Source organism: Nematostella vectensis, chromosome 4 (assembly GCF_932526225.1).
Source record: "Nematostella vectensis chromosome 4, jaNemVect1.1, whole genome shotgun sequence".
Lineage (NCBI taxonomy): Eukaryota > Metazoa > Cnidaria > Anthozoa > Actiniaria > Edwardsiidae > Nematostella > Nematostella vectensis.
In genome coordinates, this window is record NC_064037.1 from 4781433 (window position 1) to 4801526 (window position 20094).

General features: G+C 38.5%; 1 protein-coding gene across 3 annotated transcripts; it reads right to left on the reverse strand.

Annotated features, from left to right (window-relative positions):
* Window positions 1-121: 121 nt before the first annotated feature.
* On the reverse strand, window positions 122-15121 carry LOC5512874 (ribosomal protein S6 kinase beta-1). 3 transcript variants are annotated; one of them, XR_007307553.1, is made up of 18 exons: window positions 14765-15121; window positions 14581-14618; window positions 14366-14474; window positions 14195-14263; window positions 13527-13598; window positions 12491-12566; window positions 10452-10509; window positions 10131-10193; window positions 9767-9804; window positions 8326-8507; window positions 7900-7941; window positions 7713-7778; window positions 6079-6141; window positions 5485-5562; window positions 5103-5210; window positions 4522-4625; window positions 2499-2974; window positions 122-642 (listed from the first exon to the last, which is right to left on the reverse strand). XR_007307553.1 is itself a non-coding variant. In XM_048726452.1 (17 exons), exons 1-17 carry the CDS (start codon window positions 14849-14851, stop codon window positions 633-635), a joined length of 1263 nt encoding a protein of 420 aa, XP_048582409.1. In that variant the 5' UTR covers window positions 14852-15118; the 3' UTR covers window positions 122-632. The 3 variants fall into 3 exon arrangements, 2 of the variants coding, with proteins under 2 accessions (XP_048582409.1, XP_048582408.1); XM_048726452.1 differs by lacking the exon at window positions 2499-2974 and having other exon boundaries at window positions 14765-15118; XM_048726451.1 differs by lacking the exon at window positions 122-642 and having other exon boundaries at window positions 1083-2974.
* Window positions 15122-20094: the final 4973 nt, after the last annotated feature.

Here is a 20094-nt window from a genome sequence, read left to right on the forward strand (position 1 = left end):
TTAGACATCCGGACGATATGTTTTTTGACTAGCCCCAGGAATTGTGCGCCTTTGACCTCAACGTCTTTACCTTTACGCATTTTACTATAAGTTTCATGACAGGAAATTATTCACACAAAAATAAAATATTTTTTTTATTATTATATTGCCATTTTACAATCCAGAAGATTTTTATAATAAATAAAATTTTATTACATTGGTTTCTATTTCCGTAAGAGCCAAAGATTTAAATTCTAGTCGGTCGGTATACTACAAATTCGGCTACAAATCCACTAATTGGTTCTTGTGCCCAGCGCTGATTATGCCCAACCGAAAATTAATTACATTTTTTTATTTAAAAACAAAACAAAAAACATTTGTCCTCGGGGAACTTCCCGTCTTTGAGATCCCAGAAAATAAAATGACCATTGTTGCTTAGCCAGTCAGACAAGCTGCATTGGGCCGCAACTTTCACTTATACATCTTGCTTTTTCCAAATGCACAGATAAGCGGTTACTTCCATCAACGCAGCTTTTTTCTTATAGTCTGATACACACTTTACGTCGGTTAACTTGGTAAGCCGTAGTTACCTTGCTAGCCGCACTGAGTCCACGTTCTTTGACAACTTGGGTCAGCAGTGATTGCTTATGACGTCACTCGAGGCTGCGTAGGAAAGTATTGGATTGAGTAGAGTTGACACAGGATAGCGGGGGAAGGGTGGATGGTTTTGTCATCTGGGTGGGGAAGATACCCAGTCAGGAACACCTTAGTTATTGTGTCCATATCATTGGAGAAGATTGTGTGCGGAAATAGCTACCCAGAAACAAAGTTTTGTCATTTACCAAATTCAATAGAAAACCTCATTAGCTTCCCCCAAATCAGCCGACATGCTTGAAGATCCAGCGTACTTTGCAGGCGCTCCCAAGGTCACCCCCGCCGCAAAGTACGCTGGATACTCGAGCATGATCAGCCCATGGAAATGGATGCTTTCTCATTACAATTGGTATTTTGCTTGGATGACAAAATGACGGCTGACATAGGCTTTTTAATGTTGCGCCCTTCAGTGTGCAGGGAACACATTATCAGAGACAAGACGCGTTTAATAATATATATGACATTTTATTAGGACAGTGATAACTAATACGTTGGTTAGAAAAAAAATTACATCCCAACCCTAACATAAATATTGGCATAGCCAGTCCCATAATGGCCATTGTATACTTTCCCTCTGTATTAGCACTCTTTTAGTCTTCAACGTTTTGAATGCGAAATAAATTAAAATAGACTGGCCCTGCAGTTGAAACAAACATCGAACATAGAAAATATCTCATCTTTCTCCATATAAGTAGAGGTTTCCATTCCTTATGAGGTATTTTCATTGAAATCGGTTATGACAGAGGTTTTAGAAAATTTGTTGACTTGCTTTAGAAAATCTTCAATAGTTCTGCTTAGAGTCGACGACGAGAGCCCACGAGCTCGGCATATAGAACGCGGCAACAGGACCGGAAGTACAAAATGTACTCATTTTTACCAGCGGTCAGAGGTCTCTTATCTTTGCATTTCGCTCAGCTTGTATAACATATCCCCCGAAAAGCCAACTGTGCGAAATACACCAAAGACGCATCTACCAGCAGGTAATCTGATTTTACGACCGAGAGAAAATATAGTCTAGCGAAAAACTAAAAAGGCCGAATTAATATCTGATAACTTTCCTCTAAAAATCGTTTGTGTGCATTTCATATAAAAAAGCGAGTTTACTATCTGTTCAACAGGTAGCAGTGAATAAACCAAAGCTAAATATTTGAAATCCTACTTCGTGCCAGCACACAATTGTATCATTATAAATAATATTCATCCTAAGCATAATCGCTGAGAATAACTTGGTTAGTCTATGCCTCAAGGCCGGCAATGTTTGGGCACCAAGTTTGAGCGAGTTTTCAAGTTTAAATGTGTTTTTTTTCAAATACAGGTTAGGATGACATTCAAGTCGTGAGCATAGCAGATATTTGCGCATGACGTAACAAAACGCATCCTCGAGACGTCTCGGACAAGCAGAACCAAAAACGGGATAAAAGGAAACTAGCGAACAAACGCTTTTTTTCCTTTCCTTCCGATGGACTCGACGCCATGGGTCTAGAGGTTGGAGACAGCATCACTTCTAACAATGCGCTAGAACGAGTTCATTATTCTTCTTCAACACCTTCAAAGCTTCTTTTGATAAAAAGGCAAAAGGGGCCACAGAAAGCCGTGAAAACTGTTGTCACCTGATTTTTTGAAGTCATTGCAAGTTCCAAATAAAGAAAAGCTCACGAGTAGCGTACGCCAGTTTGGAGGCACCTTTGGTTACTGCTCCAACACTCATCCTAGCCCTGTAAAACACCGTTGCTCACGGTTAAAATTCGGATTCAACTAAAAAGCGTGCAGCAATACCTCTGTAAAACCTATATCGATATCCGCAATAAATTATTTAATATAATAAGTCTTTAACCCTCAGCCAAGCTGGTTAACCGAGTGCACACCTTTAAGTCCCTTTGGACCGGGGCGGATTATGTGGCGCAGCAAATACCAGAACCGCGACTGAGGTGTTTGTGCCTAAAGGTTGAGGTATTGAACTCTATTCTAGAGCAACAAGTGGTGTGTTAGCACGAGGGAGACCATCACTCCTGGAAACCCACAAAAGAGCGAGGTTTCTTTTCCGATACCGCCATTTGCTGCTACCAGCTCCACCCTCGCCAGTCCAGGGTTCATTAGCTGTTACGTCATGTACAGGGGCCTGTTGGTTGCTCTACTGTTAGATCTGGTGCATGGTGGTCCAGTGCAATTAGCTTCCGGCCCATTGGTCGCCATGACAACGTCATGGTGCAAGACTTGGGAGGGGAAGTCAATATTTCGCTTAGCTGATGACTTGTTAAACGCGGCGCCGGGATCGCGGTTGGGCTGCCAGGCCTGCTCAAAGCCGAACTGACTCATGCCAGCACCCTTAACCTTCGCCGGGCTGGGAACGGAAGGATATTAACCTTCGGTTAGTGTGCAGTTAGTCTGGGTGCAACTTTACAAAAGGTTGTGTCATTAATGTGTGTATTCACTTATTACTGTTATCTATCCGAACTTGAACAATGAAACTGCCCTGTTAAGAGCTAATATCGGAAGCCCAGAGGACCGTAGACAAGGCCTTTGTAGAAAATTTATATCTAGCTTGGCAATTACCTTTACGTAAGCTCATTTTATCAAGAACTATAGACATTCCACAGACGTACACGCCTTTACGTAAGCTCATTTTATCAAGAACTATAGACAGACGTACACGCCTTTACGTAAGCTCATTTTATCAAGAACTATAGACATTCCACAGACGTACACGCTACTGAGGGCCACCACACGTGCCGCCGCAACAAGAACTAAGAGACTCAGTGACTTGGTGTCTCTAAAGTTTCTAAATGTTTAACTGTTTATTTGTAATTATCGCTTGCTCTGTTCTTCTAATTCAGTCTATGACTGCAAATCGAGTAAAAAATAAACTAACTTATGGTTGTTGTTGTTTCTGTATTGTCCCCCCCCCCCCCCCCCCCCCATCTTATGTGGCCTGCTACAGCTGTTATTCTGTGTTTTATTCTTATTATCATTCAATTCTAAAATCAAGCCTTTCTGGTGATCCCTATTTCTTTCTCTAAATCAGCAGCTTTTGTTAGTAATTTGTTTACCAAATGTCAACCCAAATGAGTGCCTTCTCATATCTGTATTCCCTGGGTACCATAACCAGAATTCTAATAGAATATTATTATAGCTAAGGCAGAGCACCCATGAAGAGTGAATCTAGAACACTTTAACGCACTGTTTTGGTAATTTCATTCATTATTCTTTAGATCGCGGTTACTGAGTAAAAGTTGCTAATGCTTGGTGGTTAGTAAAAAACAGCAAGGCATAAAAGTGGCCAAGTCTACAATTCAAAGCCTCTTACAAAACACATGCATGGACCGGGCAGGACCTGAGCGAACCAACACACTCAAAGGATGTCCCTAGCCCAGTTAGCTAGAGCTTGTGCAACCGTTTAGCGGCTACCAAAAAAAAAAAAAAAAAATGAGGAATGGAACACATACATGATATGTGGATATGTGGATTTTGATAGCTAAATCAGACAGCTTCACAGACTTTCAACTTACCCAAGTTAAAACATAATAGCTAACAAATATACCTTTTCGCTGATAGATATACAATGCTTGTGAGGCCTGTGGTTTTACACCAAATGGGCATGCTTTGCCGAGAAGGCTATGAGGTATTAATAAAACTTTACGTGACTTGTGTTTTCTGTTGTTTATTTGAAAAACCACAGGCCTCCCAAATATAGTAATTTTAAAAGTGAAAAGGTCTAACGCTATTCAAATAGCGTTTTTCAAACAAAAGAGCTCTTGTCAATATCAAACAATAAGAAAACACCTTCCCCAAAGCTTCCCCAAATCACTTGATGGAGATGAATTCAAAATGGCAGGTGACAAAGACTATATAGACCCTACCCACACAACCATTTGTGGCAGTTCCCCTTACCTCATGGGACCAGTGTTCTTTCTGGGCGATCTGACTTTCCAGGGAGAGAAGTTATCGGATCTGCACAGGGATTCCAACACAGATGGTGCGACATATGTGAAACCCTGAAACAAGCAGCAATACGATTTGCTTCTGAACAGATCCAATATTACTTAAAATTTGTCTCTCAAGAATGCCATTAACTATTCAAGCCCGAGGAATTATTGCTAAAAAGCCCAGAAGTATTTCCGGCTTTTCTCCTAGTGCTGACTGCAGGTGGATTTTTATTCTTTGTAGCTGATTTATGGCATCGGAACAATGAGTTCTTCTGTTTAGTTCATAATTAGCTTGCTCATTTCCTAGCCAACCTGTAAATAAATTCCTTAAGGGACCCTGGATATGCATACCACTTCCCAACTAAGGTTTTATCTTTTTTTGTAGACAACTTTGTTGTTTTAAATTACTTACACCATACTCATACAGTATACCACATAAAGGTAGCTCTTTATTTTGTAAAAATTTGGGCAAGCACTATATTTAATCTTGCACTGAGTCACTTTGTTCTTGACATGCAGACAAATGAGAGATTTTGGGGATCTCACCTGGAAGATATTGCTTGCACTTTCACTAAGCATAGAGTCGTCAGGAGAATCAACAGGGGTTTGTCTGGTAAACTTGCTGTCAAATTGACTTACATCTTCCTCTCCACTCTTAAATAATAAAAAAAAAATGATTTTTGATTATTTTCAACACAATATATTAAAAATTCAAAATGTCTACCATCAGCAAGTGTGCTCGAATGTTCAGCACTGTAGTACCAAACAAACAAATATAGTACAACATTAAAAGAATGTCTGAAATATTCATTCCAAATTTTCAAAGAATATTCAAAACATCTGTAAACCAGGGAGAAAAAAAGCAATGTTAACACTAAATTGAAGGTTTTCAGTTTTCATTGCTTGCAAACTAGAAATCAGAACCTACAATGGAGGGTCGGAAGGGTGGTTCCACTTTCTTTGCGAGCAGATCTTCCCAGCAGATGTGCCTGAAGAAAGAGTGGGCCTGGAAGAGAATGAAGTGTCATGACCTTAGAACTGTCAATCAATGTTACATGTATGGGCAAAAAAATGTAAATGTTAGAATGAAGTATTATGACCTTAGAACTGGCAATCAATGTTATATGTATGGGGAAAAAATGTAGATGTTTAATATTTGTGTAACGCAAGCCAATATTCATGATTTTTAGTGGTTTACTTTGGTTTACTCAAAACCAAATCATTATAAATACAGACTCTTCCATGCAGCTTATACTCAAAATGGTGAGTCACAGAATATGGTAGCACCCCTAGCAGTTCTTTGCATCCCACAATACAAGTGAATATACAGTACTGTCTGACCTAGCATCCCTGTCCAACAAAACAAAGGGTTCACAGTCCCTAATCAAAAAGCCAGGATGTTCCCCTGAAGGAACCTCAAGCTGGCCTGGCCTGTATTGAACCTTGGCCCTCTGGCATGTGAAGGTAAATCCATGTGATTGGTCTATCATAACAGTCATTATAGACATTGAATTCTATGTACCTTGATAGGATTAGCATCGCCTGCCATCCCGCCAAGCCTAGCCTGAGGATGTCTCTTCAATAGCTGAAAAAAAAGAAAGGAATCTCTAGTGCTGTCTTAAAGTACATAAAACCATTCACTTATAGCAACATACATAGCAAAATGAACAAGCGTTTAGATCCCGGCAAGGAGGCATTGAATTTGAAAGGGGATTGAATCAGAGTAATCACTTTCATTTTGTTGGGGTAGGCCATAACAATCTACTTTCCACATAGTTCTGAATTTAAAGCCCCATTGGCAACCAAAGCGATTGTTGTTGTTTTGTGATTGCCATTGTCTTGTGAGCGATTTGATTGGAGGACTATAATACGCATTATTATTCACTACCGACACTCGAGGTGCATGTTTTATCTTGTTTTTGTGGGTGAAGAAAGCTTTTCAGCCACTGTTTCCACAGTATTTAGGAAGACAAGAACATAACGTAACGAAGAAACGATCAAGCAATGCGTGCTTCACGATAAAGATCATTGACAAAAAAAAATGTTGGTTTATTCCACATGATCACAAAAACTTGAAACTATTCTTTGTTTTATCACTAAGTACTATAACCTGAAATTAAAACTCTAGGTTAATAACCATGAAGGGAGAAGTCGAGGAGAATATATGCTGAACACTTGCATTTGGTATCCCCGCAGAAATATTTAGAGAGGAGCTATTGTTTTCCAGCCAATCAGCTAGTGAGTTTTGAGAAGACCAAGAACCAATCACAAGAGAAAGTAACCGGAAAACCCTGACCAAGAACCAATCACAAGAGGAACTAACGGGAAAACCCTTGTTATGGTTCAACAGTTTTAAATTGTACAAGACTATACTTGTAATTAGGATTTCATCAGAATTTTCTAGTGCTCGTTTTCGCTTTGACAACATACTTGAAAGCCCTCTCTAAATATTTATGAGGGGATACTGAGGAACCATTGTGTCACGTCAAAATTCATCCATCCCCACAAGGGAAAGAGCAATTTCGTGGAGGCCAGGCTGCTGAGCTTGGCGAGGGACCCAACTGCTCCAGCCGCGGTGTTTGATACGAGTGCAAGTTTTGTAGGAGGTAACAGTATTTCAATATTTCTCCATGCTGCGGGCATGTTTTCGTGGCAGCAATGGCTTATATATAAGAATATGAGTTGCTGCATCGCCTGGCGTGAAAATTTTGCCGAAAGATTGGATATTTTCCGCAAAACTGGCCAGTGAATTCTCAGTTTTATCGTGGCAATCTGTTTTTAGCATGTTGCCTTCACCTCTGGGTTTGAGGTATTAACAGACTCTCCTTTGAAATCTCAAAACGACTTCAGCTTTTATTATACACTGAAATCCACTAGCAATTCTTTTATTTTTTTTATACGTTTCTATGTCCATATAAACCTTAGTATCAAAGCGCTCTGAACTCTAAAAGGAGTTTCTTAAAATTTTTAAAGAAATTTGTAGACTTTTAGCGAAGCGCTGAAATAGAGCCTTGATCTGATGTAGGCTTGGTTGCTTATGGGCCTTTAATGGAAAAGTTGATCCTACAATTCTGAGGTTGTACAGACTTCAAATCACAACAAGGTATGAAGGTTTTCATACGGTGTGTGTGTGTAGCTTGATATTATTTGAATTACCTTTCTAATGAAGTCCTTGGCTTCTGGTGTTAGGTAAGGGGGGATTATAAGCTTCCCTTTTAAAATCTGACAAGAAAACAAATTTCAATAAATACACAGCTCTTCCAAGTGGGTGTAACGAGAGCTCCATAACAATAAGGCTGCACAATGTGCATGTCACTGTAATAACAGACATTTTGTACAATACCTTGTCTATTGTTTTCTTTCGGTTGTCAGCACAAAAGGGTGGCTAAGAGGAAATAATATCACTCAGTGATATAAAACAACTAAAAAAATATATTTCGTGACTACTTTAATTCAAAATTTTTTAAATGAAATGCAGAATGAGTGTAGAACATGCATTAGGAAAAACCTGAAGACAGTTAATTAAGCTCACTGATATACTAGTGTTAGGGAAGTAGAAGATTGTTTGGGCAATATTATGATCATCAGTTTGACATTTCACTTATCTTTGAACATTCAACTTCAGACTAGTTTTCTCTGCTTTTAAAACAAAGGTATTTTCAACATCCTATTCCTATATTTGATAGTTGTCCAATATCTCTTATTGCTAAATTCTATACACTTTCTGCACCCTCGGCAAACCCTATCAACACCCCTGTAGTATACTCACAGTTCCTGTCAGCATGTCGTACATCAATGCTCCTAAACTCCACCAATCAACTGCCTTGCCGTGGCCACTTCTTGTTAGGATCTCTGGTGCCATGTATTCAATTGTTCCACAAAATGTATGGGTGAGACTATTCTCAAATATGGATTCCTTGCAAAGGCCAAAATCTGTCAACTTCACATGGCCTGCAAAACATGAGACTTGTCAACCATGTGGTCCCTTATATAGGAATCTCTAATCTGCTAAGTATACCATTATAATTAGGACAATTGATAACCATGTGGTCCCTTGGTATACTGAATTCCTACTTAAAAACACTCTGTAGCTAGGACAGTTGTTAATCATGTGGTCCCTTTATGTAGTGAATCCTTATTCTAAGGACACCCTGTAAATCAGGACAGGTTTGTAATTCCAAGAGTGCATTTCAGGGGTATAGAGGAAATTTTCTTAAGTATGCACAGTTTCATATTTATTTCACATAAAATCAGTGGCATTTTTTGTGCAGTTCCAGAACATTTGCCTCATTACAGGGCTTCTGGAATTATGCGAAAAAAAACTCAAAATTACGGGGGATTCTTTGCTAAATTACACACTAAATAACGCGGAAAATCTATCATTACGCGCTAAATTACACGGGATTTTGCAATACATGTTCTTTTAAAAACCAAAATTTTGCAGGATTCATTACTGAATTACGCGCTAAATTACACGGAACATCAACTGTTACGCCGAAACTACATTTTGTACCGAAGGAAAGTGTTAAAGCACGAAATAACTTAGAAAAGGTTAATTTTTTGCGCGAGAATATCTTAGGCGAGTTTTCATTGGCTTCTAGCCACCAGCCAATTAAAAAAGGTGTTTTATTGTTAGCCTTAGGCCTTCGCGGTTTAGCAAAGAACGCCTAGTCATTTTATTTGTTTTCAAAATTCAGTTCGAAATATCGCACTCTTACGAAGAATATCTCTCTTTTTTTTTTACAAGAAATAGAGGTAAGAACCATAAAAGAACATATCAGCTGTGCACTTAAAAGTTTTGTCTTTTAAAATGTAGCCAAATTACGCGGGATTATGCGGAAATTTGTGGTTTACACGGATTACACAGAGAAAGCCAAATTACGCGCTTCCGCACAAGCGCGTAATTCCAGAAGCCCTGTCATTATACTGGACTGCTCTCAAACATATGCACATTGTTCATGAAACAAATATTTCTTTGGGATTCCTTCACACACCCCCCATCATATCCCTTGGCCCTTAGGTTGTTCAGGAAAAAAAAATGAAAAATCAGAATTTCTAGAGTGTGCATAGGTATTTGTGTGTAGGAAGCCTGCCTTTATTATTGGGGTACCACAGTATACCATTTGCAAGAATTTTGTGAAACTAAAGCAGTCCAAAGAGACTCCACTGTACAACAATCAATACATCTTACCATTTGCAATACATCTTACCATTTGCATCCAATAAAATATTTTCTGGTTTCAAATCCCTGAGAAAATATTTAAAAAAAGTAATTTATTAAAATGCATTGTACACTTCTATAAAATGGTTTCAGTGTTACACAGAAAGTCCAGTTTTGAGTTACACTGAGCCCCTTGGACATAGGGACTAAGGACTCGAGCCTTGCTGTTAGACAGACCATTGCAAGAAATCATAAATACACAAGATTTTGCATTGCTTTAATCCAAGCAACAAGTGATTCCTGTTGGTATGTGCACTGAATTAGTACCCAAACTCAGCCACCTGTTCAGTGGGCATGGTAGAATTCAAAATTGGACTGTCGTCAACAAATGCTATTGAGTATTGATTCTGTACCTATACACAATCCCTTGCTTGTGGAGATGTTCCAGCGCCATGGAGATCTCAGACAAGTAAAAACTGGGGAGTGAGTATTTATGGGTTAGAAAGAGATAAATATATAATACCCTGGGTACCAGAGGCTCGAGCTTAACTCCGACACTGTACACCAGTCTTGACTACAAGGAGCATTGTCGCCGCTTCGCAGCTCGACTTGTTGTCCGCCATTTCGCGGCTTGTGTTGTCGGAGTGAAGCTAAAGCCTCTGGTACCCAGGGTAGTACTGTAGGGTATGTTTATCAACTATGGTTAGCAATTGTAGGATTACTGGATCAATTACCAGGCTGTATCCTCCAAAAAAATTCCTTCCCTCTCCAGCTGCATAAACAACTCCCCACCTAAAAAGAACAAGAATAACTTAGACAAAAAAAAATTTTGTCCATACATGAGTATATGTGTAGGCCTTTGTGGTAATTTGCTACCTGGTAGCTTAAAAAAGGTAAAAGAGGGTTGAAATATGACTTTGTTAGTTAGTAAACTTATTTTAGTCAATCAAGTTCCTTGGCACAACCTTTTTAATGACAACTTTAGATTGATTTGATAAGTGAAGTATAACAATCAGTCTTTTGAGAAGCGACTTCCAATTTCACCCAAATTAAAATTAGTTAAGGGCAGGTTTGGCAATTGTGGGATTACTTGGCTTCCTAAAGGCAACTTGGTTTTGTAGAGTTCAGACGATTGATCCCACATAACTCTAAGCCAGTCTCTCAAACCAATGGACGAGCATCTTCACTACAAGCTACTGTAACACTAAAATGCAGTACAAAGAATTAACTGTAAAACTGAATTTCTCTTGAAAACTTAAAAGCATCATCCTCATGCTATAACTGTAACATGCAGAAAGCATTCAGCAGTAATCTGAGGTTCCTAAACTTTAGCCTCAATCGAAGGGAAATGAGAGTTGACAAGAGATCAACAGTTTTTGAGAGTAGATGAGAGTGGTCGCATTGTTATCAAAGAATCAGCGTGCGCTACTCTTGACGATCAAACACAATCAAACAGCGACAACTTGAACATGTTCAAAGTGAATGAGAGGTAACAGTCAATGCGAATGAGTGAGTAAAAAGCCAAATGGCCACCAACTGTCATTTCCATTTGATTAAGGATACCGTAGACCCAAGCGGTAATTACCCCGATTGTGCCAACAAAATCTCTCGCGCTCGTGTCAGATTAAAGCAAATGCCAACAAACTATATATCAATTTAAAGCTTAATGATTGTACTTTCCTCCTAAAATGATCATTTTTTATACGCGCTTAATTTTGAGTGCACACCAAAAGCGTGCAACCTCCCGGAATCTGCTTTATATCTTTCGTCATGTACTGAACTGACATTCCGTGTCTACATTTGACGTCACACAGCCTTGTTGATTAATAATCAAGGGTCAAAGTTAGGCGTGGAATAATTTTGCTTCTTTGGCTACAACGCGCTTATTAAGTCCGTAGCAAAAAAAGCTATTGATTATCCGCGGCACGGTGTGACAGAACAATATCTATATTAGACGCTTGCCAAGTTGTGCAGGAATCGGACGGTTAGAAGTGTACCTTTAATTCACATATTTAGAGTAAGATGGGGTGAAATTTGATTGCGAGATATCGGGGATTGAAGTTGTGTAAATATTAGAGGCAGCGTGACAGTAATGACAGACGAAGAGCAAATAGAGCCGCGTATGGCAACCAATCACATTGCATGCTCTACACGCAGCAGGAAAACTCTTAGGAGCTCAAATGTCATAGCGCTAGTCGTGCAAGTGAAGGAAGATGCCTAGACCGAAGCGAGCTTGCACCGAAGAAAAGAAGAGCGCGGAAAACTTAAAAAGACCGCGAACTGAGACAACCCTCTGTTTTAGGCTTTCTTCCTCGCTTAGCCTTCTTCGAAGGAAGCCAATGATTCTTAGTTAATCTTGGCGTAGTTCACAACTAGGTAAAATTTAGAGTAAACGCTTATAAAGTTGATATAAATACGGATAAATCTCAAATAAAACGTCGATAATGATACTGATGTGCTTGTATGCTTATTAGAGGAAAAAGCCGTAAAACTAAGTTCCCCAGATGTTGATCGCGGGACTTTGAGCTAAGTAAACAGGATTATGGGGTTATTGACACCTTCGAGAATAACGCTACACTCGTTCGAATTTGTTTTTTCTTGAATATCCGGCGGAGTATTTAAGATTTTGGTGGTATTTTTTTGCTAACATCTAGAGTGTGCCTATTGTCATCGAATGGCATTATAAAAAAATTTCACCCGAAATGAAGCCATTTGGGTCTACGGTATCGTTAAGGTTTTTGTTTCTGCTGTATCTCTTAGTATTGACACATACCACTTAAATATTCCAGGATTAGGTACAATTTGCCCCCAGTCTGGAAGGCATATATCAGGTCTACGATAAATGGATGCTGCAGAGGTAAATGGGAAATAATCAGAAATATCACAGGATCACATATAACATCTGGTACACATAAACTCTATATAAATAATGTTTCTTTCTGCCTTGGTGTATACAATGTTTAAGATAACTTATCGCAATGTAGAATGTTTCTCTCTAACCTGGTGTGTACTATGTTTAACATACCTTGACACATTCTAAAATGTTTCTCTCTAACTTGGTGTGTACTATGTTTAACATACCTTGACACATTCTAAAATGTTTCTCTCTGCCTTAGTGTGTACTATGTTTAACATACCTTGACACATTCTAAAATGTTTCTCTCTAACTTGGTGTGTACTATGTTTAACATACCTTGACACATTCTAAAATGTTTCTCTCTAACTTGGTGTGTACTATGTTTAACATACCTTGACACATTCTAAAATGTTTCTCTCTAACTTGGTGTGTACTATGTTTAACATACCTTGACACATTCTAAAATGTTTCTCTCTAACTTGGTGTGTACTATGTTTAACATACCTTGACACATTCTAAAATGTTTCTCTCTGCCTTAGTGTGTACTATGTTTAACATACCTTGACACATTCTAAAATGTTTCTCTCTAACTTGGTGTGTACTATGTTTAACATACCTTGACACATTCTAAAATGTTTCTCTCTAACTTGGTGTGTACTATGTTTAACATACCTTGACACATTCTAAAATGTTTCTCTCTAACTTGGTGTTTACTATGTTTAACATACCTTGACACATTCTAAAATGTTTCTCTCTAACTTGGTGTTTACTATGTTTAACATACCTTGACACATTCTAAAATGTTTCTCTGTAACTTGGTGTGTACTATGTTTAACATACCTTGACACATTCTAAAATGTTTCTCTCTAACTTGGTGTGTACTATGTTTAACATACCTTGACACATTCTAAAATGTTTCTCTCTAACTTGGTGTGTACTATGTTTAACATACCTTGACACATTCTAAAATGTTTCTCTCTGCCTTAGTGTGTGCTGTATCCTTCTGGCTTCTGATAATTGCAGCCTGGAAGAGTAGATCTAACATTAACACACTAATGGATACACACCCAAGCCAAAACACAAGATTATGAAAGGCAAAAGAGGAGTCACAGCCTAATTTTTCTAATTTTGGCTTGTCATTTTATTGGGTGGACAGAAGGGAGGGGCTTCAGGGATAGGGGGACAAAAGCCCCCCCCCCCCCCCCCACCCCTTTTGTAAAATACTTTGTAACAACAGGGGGCTTTCCAGAATATCTGGTTTGAGAAAGGTAATCAAATTTAAATGGAAACATGCAGTCATATTTTCTTATACAACGGTTTATAACAGTTCACCTTTATAATCAAAAGTAAAAAAAAAAAATGTTCTTTTTACTAGCAGAAATGAATGGGAGTTATCCTTTTATGTACATGTATGAAACTTGGAAAGAAAAATTATACTATAATTACAAGTTTTTTAATCAAAACATAACAATAACACAAATTTGGTAGAAGAACAGCAGTTTATTTATCAATGCGCGTTTAGAATATTTGTAAACCAAGTCATACAATCAATCGCATATATAAAAGCTATTGAGGAGTGCAGTTCTTTAATGTCTACTCGAATTTTACCGTTCAACTCACCTTTTTTAACACTTTCATAGCGAATATTTTTTCTTTACTGTGTCCATGGTTCTTTTTGACTAAAAATACCTGGAAAATAGTGCAAAATACGCGTTAAATTCGCTTACGAGGGGATTAGAGAAGGTGGTAGCTTTAGATCGTTTCACGACAATGTCCTATATTCTAACGAACCTTTCCGTATCCACCCTTCCCTAGGACTTTTAACAGCTCAAAACTTTCCGGTCCGACTTTCTCGTCCTTCGGATTAACAGTTTCTTCAGATAACTGGAGGGTTTCCATCCTGTGAAACAAAAACAGAAATTTTATTATGTCGACGCAATCGAAACTTCTACACGATGGTGATTGTGGTGAACACAGTCGAACCGGCGTTTTGGCATTTCTCTCACCTCTCATCTCCGTCCATCGGTTCATCGTAAACCTGGCCCTGAAAATAGACCCTTCTGTTAATAGGTATACCCTAGACACTTATCGGATGGCAAACAAACTCGTGAAACTCGATCAAAGGGGCAAATAATCGCGCCAAAATCGAGTCATTCGCGAAGACAACGCAATGGGAATTTGACATGTTACCTCGTCAAATTCATCATCACTGGATAATTCATCCTCTCCGGCTGCCAAAGCCACATCGTTAATATCCGGGGGAAACACCTCAGCCATTTTCCTTTAGTTAAGACATACAATCGGTTAAAAATACGCTAAATTCTGGCTCTAAAACTTCGATAAAATTTCCTAAACTCTGAGTTTTCGGAGTAACAATGAGCTCATGGTCACCAATGTTCTGATTGGTCAAAAAGCAGTCACATGGTATACGAGTATACCGCGTGTGAAATTCGTGGGTCTGAAGGCCAAGGTTTAATAACTTCGAAGATACTTTCTCAATTTATACTTTATGGTGAACCCCTTTCTAAAGATCACTCTCAGCTCATTTAATGGCTGGCTTAGATGGACTTGTGGTCGATTCATCATGTATTTTGTCAGCACACGTGCGCAAGTGACCATATAAAGAGAACGCGTGACAAGCGATAAATGACTCACGTAACACGGATCACGTTCTTCGATATTTTAGAACACATTCTTCAATATTTTATTCACAAGTTTGATGTCATCGAGCAAATAAGTTCTATATTGTCAACCGATAAAATGTAAAGCACGTTCTTAGATAGCTGGATAATTTGCATTTTGTTCGCCCTTCCTACTCATGTGGCTCCCTGATCCTTTCAGTCACGTGTAGGCCGTCATTCTTTTCGTCACTTTTGTGCCTTTGCGAGTACTTTACCCTGAGAACCTCAAATAAGTAATTTAAGTGCAGAAATCGCGCACATTTTCCACTATCTCACCTACACATTTTTTTTAAACCTACCGATTCTGATGATTACTAGACTGCACACAGGCGTTAGTGTGTGGGCCGAGCGAGTTAGAAATACCCTCGCGATAACAAGAGCGAGGGGATTTCGACTGCGTGCGAAGCACGCCCGGGCGCGGCCCTAAGCCCCTCCAACTGAAACCGCGCGCCACAGGGCTCCTGAACACTCGGAAAGCAGCACAAAGAGAGAGCCTGTCCGCAGGCTAGATGATTCCATTCAGAAAATTGCAACAATTTGCCGGGAGCATGTATGTGTCTATCAGATCACATTAACTATAAGCGAGAGATGTACACTCTCTTCACTAACAGACAGTGCGCTTGTCACGTTAGGTAACCAAGCTTATTTGGTAAGGTAACATAGGTAGTCCTTACATCACTGAGATGCACACAAATTTTTCACTTACAGGCAGTGCGCTCTGCAAATAAATCGTTGCGCACTGTTCAGACGTCGTTGGACGGGCAGTGCGCACTGGACAAAAGCTATATGTGCCTAATGCGCGTATTGCTCAACCGAGACGAGAGTGCGCTCTTTACATAAATCCTCAGATAGCCCCATGTACTTGAGAGTGTGCGCTCAAAACTACGCGAAATATACATACTTTGCCAAGCAGAAGGATTACCAAGATTACCCAGTCCGAATCGTGAAGGCTTTTCCAAACAAATAGTGGCAAGTCGCATAAAAGTGGAGGGTAATTAATCGCAAAGAATTCGCAAGAAAAAAAACAGTACTAACGTCACACACCTAAGATGAAATGTAAGCGTTGAACAGAAATTGATGAAGTTCTGTTTTTATATTTAAAAAAAAAGACGGTGCGCATTACATTGTGGGCAGTCCAGATATCAACAACAAAGAGTGTGTACTTTGTAATTAAGGTTTTTGTTAGTGGGACAGAGAGCACTGCAATAAAATGATCAGTGGTCAGCCCTTTTAAATGCTGCTCTTCGCGATTTTCCTTGCCAAGATAAGGTATGAGTTATAGTTTATAAAGCATTTATACATCAATCAAGGGGAGAAAATAATTAAGTTGTTAACTTTGTTCCACAAGCTTTTTAACTTGTCAGATCATTTGCTTTGTGGTGTTTGCCCTGTTGTGTTAAAGCTGTAAAAGCAGCACTTTTTTTAGAGAAAGTATATATTGCTGCCTTGGTCACGTTTTAAAACACCTTTTACATCATTTGGTTAAGCATTCATGTATGTTTTTAGCATTATACGATATACCTAGATACAGTCAAAGAGTGCTCACTTGAATTCTAAGTGTAGATCATTAAGCATTTTTTACTAAATTCAATAAATTGCCTTTTATCTTTAGAAACACACTTATGAAATAAAGGGCTTCAATTGCAATGAAGGCAGACATAGAAAAAATAAATGCGGGAGACTAGCTATATTTTCATAAATAATTCTACGAAATTTAGACGCAGGCAAAACTAGAGGAACGTTCAAGATACATCTTAAAATAAATAAATTAACGATACGATTATCAAAATCGGTTAGAAACGATGATGAAACAAACTGTTCGTGAAAAAAAATTAGTTTGATCAATCGCCCGAAATCGCCAAACACTTAAACTTTTACGTGCAAACTGCGGAAAGTTTAAAAAGTTAAGTGTTAAGAGTCTGTTTATCATTAGGGCGATAGCGAAAGGTAAGTGATCCTCGACTTTGACACACGAACAAGTGCAAGTTATAGTCATTCGATGTTTGTGCTCGACAAGTTATCAATTGAATTGGCGCTTGCTGGTACGTCCTTTTGAAACTGCCTTAAAGAAGGCCAATCCCGCCGCAATTTGACACTTGCGCACATAACCGAGCAATTTCAAGGATCCACTTCCATCGTCTGGTTCAAGCAAGTAACTGGTATACTTTCCAACAAATATCGTATATACAATATCGAACCTCAATCATGGATGGTTACTTTGGCGTCTTCTTGCAAAGAATGATTTGTTTGTTAAATGTAATCAATAACAAAAAAAGTCGCCGACCGACATTCTTTAAAAAAGATCAATCCACCTGATAGATCTCAATAGTTATCATCATGATTGGCGCATTGGCCGTTTAGTTAGGTGAGGCTTTTCCCGTAGCAGTCTAGTAACAAGTGCTGTTGAACCACAGTTTCTTAGACTGCATTAAAAAAGAATTCCTTTTGTTGCTAAACAAAATGTGTGGCCCCAAGAAGCGCTGAAAGCGTTACGCTCTCTATGTAAAGTTATATCTTTGTGCCTTATGTGCTTATTGATTTTCTTGAGGCGAGACGCTTATTTTGAAATTTCAGACATCAAATCTAGACGTTTGATCTGCTTGATAATAAGAAAAAGTGTAATTAGTGTAACTAAGACGCCTTTTCTTGGGTCCGCGTTACATTTATTCGGGGGTGAGGGTAACTGAAAAAAACTGTGACGAATTTCTGTCCTCGTCCAGGTGAAGGGAAAGTCGCTTCAGCCTTGGTTTGGCTATTAATGAAAACACAGAACCGCTGCTCGCTTAGAATTTTATCTCAAGAGCCCGCGAAATGCAGATAACGTCTATCTGCAATGGAACTGAATAACTGAACAAAGTTTCCTGTAAACTCGATTAAACAAAAAACTATGAAATGGTCTAGACTAACGAGTCCCGCGTATATCATGTAGGTTTACACTATAAATACAAAGCAAACTCGAACTCGGAGAAATCGACTTCACTATTAGGGAAATGAACAGAGGGGCGTGGCTGCACTTCTTCCCACAGTTTGCGTGATGCCCCTGTGCCCTGCTTTGTTATACTGACGGTTTTTAATCATTAAATATGATTCCTACTGCCTCGAAGTAATCTCCAGCACATTTTGCCCCGTTTACTTGAGCTTCCCCTCACTCATCAAGAATACAAACTTTGATCCACTATGATTCTCAATTAGGCAGGTATAATTATTGAATGAGTTACATCCTGTATCCAATGGATTACAACAATGATGATTTCAATGAAATAATTATAGAAATCGCTAAAATAAATCTTCAACCCGAACTAATTCAAGCCCTAGCTATTACTCGAACTGATGGTTATTCTCCAATGTTCGATTTAGCAAGATTTTATAGTATGTATTTCTGGAAGTGAAATTCATGCATACATAGATTTGTGGTTACCACTTTGGTGTAAAAAGCAGGAAACATTTTAAAGCACAAACAGATGCCGACAATCGTTGTTACTAACGTAGGGTGTGAAAATTAGAAAATGGCTAAGCTATATTCAATTTACTTGATGAATGATCATTCGGAATGGCAATGAAATCGTTTCCAGACGGAAACACGCTCCAAATTGTTAAAAGCCGTCTATTAGGTTGAGTAAAACATGACAGATTCGGGAACGTAGGAAAATCCAAAGATTGTGTGTAAAGCTTAACTGCGTTAAGCCTAATTGTCATCGCTAATTGATATTTTAGCAGTGTAGTTGATTTGAGAGAAGAGAGAGTAACTCTAACCGCACCTATGGTTATTTTTCGTAGTGTTATATCCCTAAAGTACTTAATCCTTTTTGAAGTAAAAAAAACCACTTATGCTTTTACCCTGTCTTTAATCCTAACAGGATTGTTTTGATTGAAAAAATAAATGTAGGCAAATGACTAAGAAATGGCCTTGCCCATCGAGAACTCATTTTCAAAATGTCACGGATAGGAAAGAAAAAAACAATGTGTTGAATGAGATTTGATGTGGAATCAAAGTGTGGAATACAATGTCTTCAAAAAGTTTCGCCATAATGTAAAAACAAACACTGAAAGAACCGTCTTCAATTATTTCTAAAAGTCTTTCCTTTGACCAGCCGCCAATAAGTGCAAAAGTAAACGCGATTTTTAGTCAAGCGATGAAAAGCATTTCTGGACCAAGGACGGATTTCTGCACAAAGAAGGGCTCAAATTTTAATCAACCTCTTGGCATTATCTTAGGGTAAAATGTCAACACGTATTTTATTTGTTTGTCTCTGATATACCAAATCTAATTGAGAAGAAAACGTTAAAACTTTTATTAATCAGACGGAATTCCATACCTTAGCTTATAGACTTTCTACCTTAAAATCTAACCAAGAGTCTTACGTATCTAGGAGTACCCAAAGTAGCCGTAATGGGATAAAATAAAGTCTTTTTGGACAATTTTGACAGCGGATAGCTTCTATAATAAACGGATGATTTAAGACTACTTTTAAAAAAACGTTCTTTTTATTTACCGGAGGCTTTCTATTCGGAACAAGGTGGGATATGCGACAGTTATTAGCGTTTTACAAATAGGATAGCTTTATATTGAAAAGCAATTACAAGCCGTTCGTTTCATTAAATAACAAGGGATGTTTGTAGTTGCGTGCCAGTGCCATCGCAAGAAACCATGGGAAAATCAAAGTGGGGGGCAATATTTTAGTTATGGTAAAATGTTATTTTTAAAGATATCAAATACATTTTGTAATCATCAATTTTCCTCTTGTGAAGAATATTGCGAAATCCTTTACTTGGATTTAACTTTATCGCCGGGTTTAATCTTCTAAATCCTCCACGTTTAGATCCTCCATCTTTTAATTC

What these genes read in the sequence shown, in the direction of transcription:
- LOC5512874 (XM_048726451.1), bottom strand. Translation starts at nt 14,851, where the DNA reads ATGGCTGAGGTGTTTCCCCCGGATATTAACGATGTGGCTTTGGCAGCC. An exon ending in TATTTTATTGGATGCAAATG is followed by an intron (nt 8,508 to 9,766) that starts GTAAGATGTATT and finishes CATGTTTTGCAG; the next exon opens with GCCATGTGAAGTTGACAGAT. An exon ending in CACCCTTCCGACCCTCCATT is followed by an intron (nt 5,211 to 5,484) that starts GTAGGTTCTGAT and finishes TTATTATTTAAG; the next exon opens with AGTGGAGAGGAAGATGTAAG.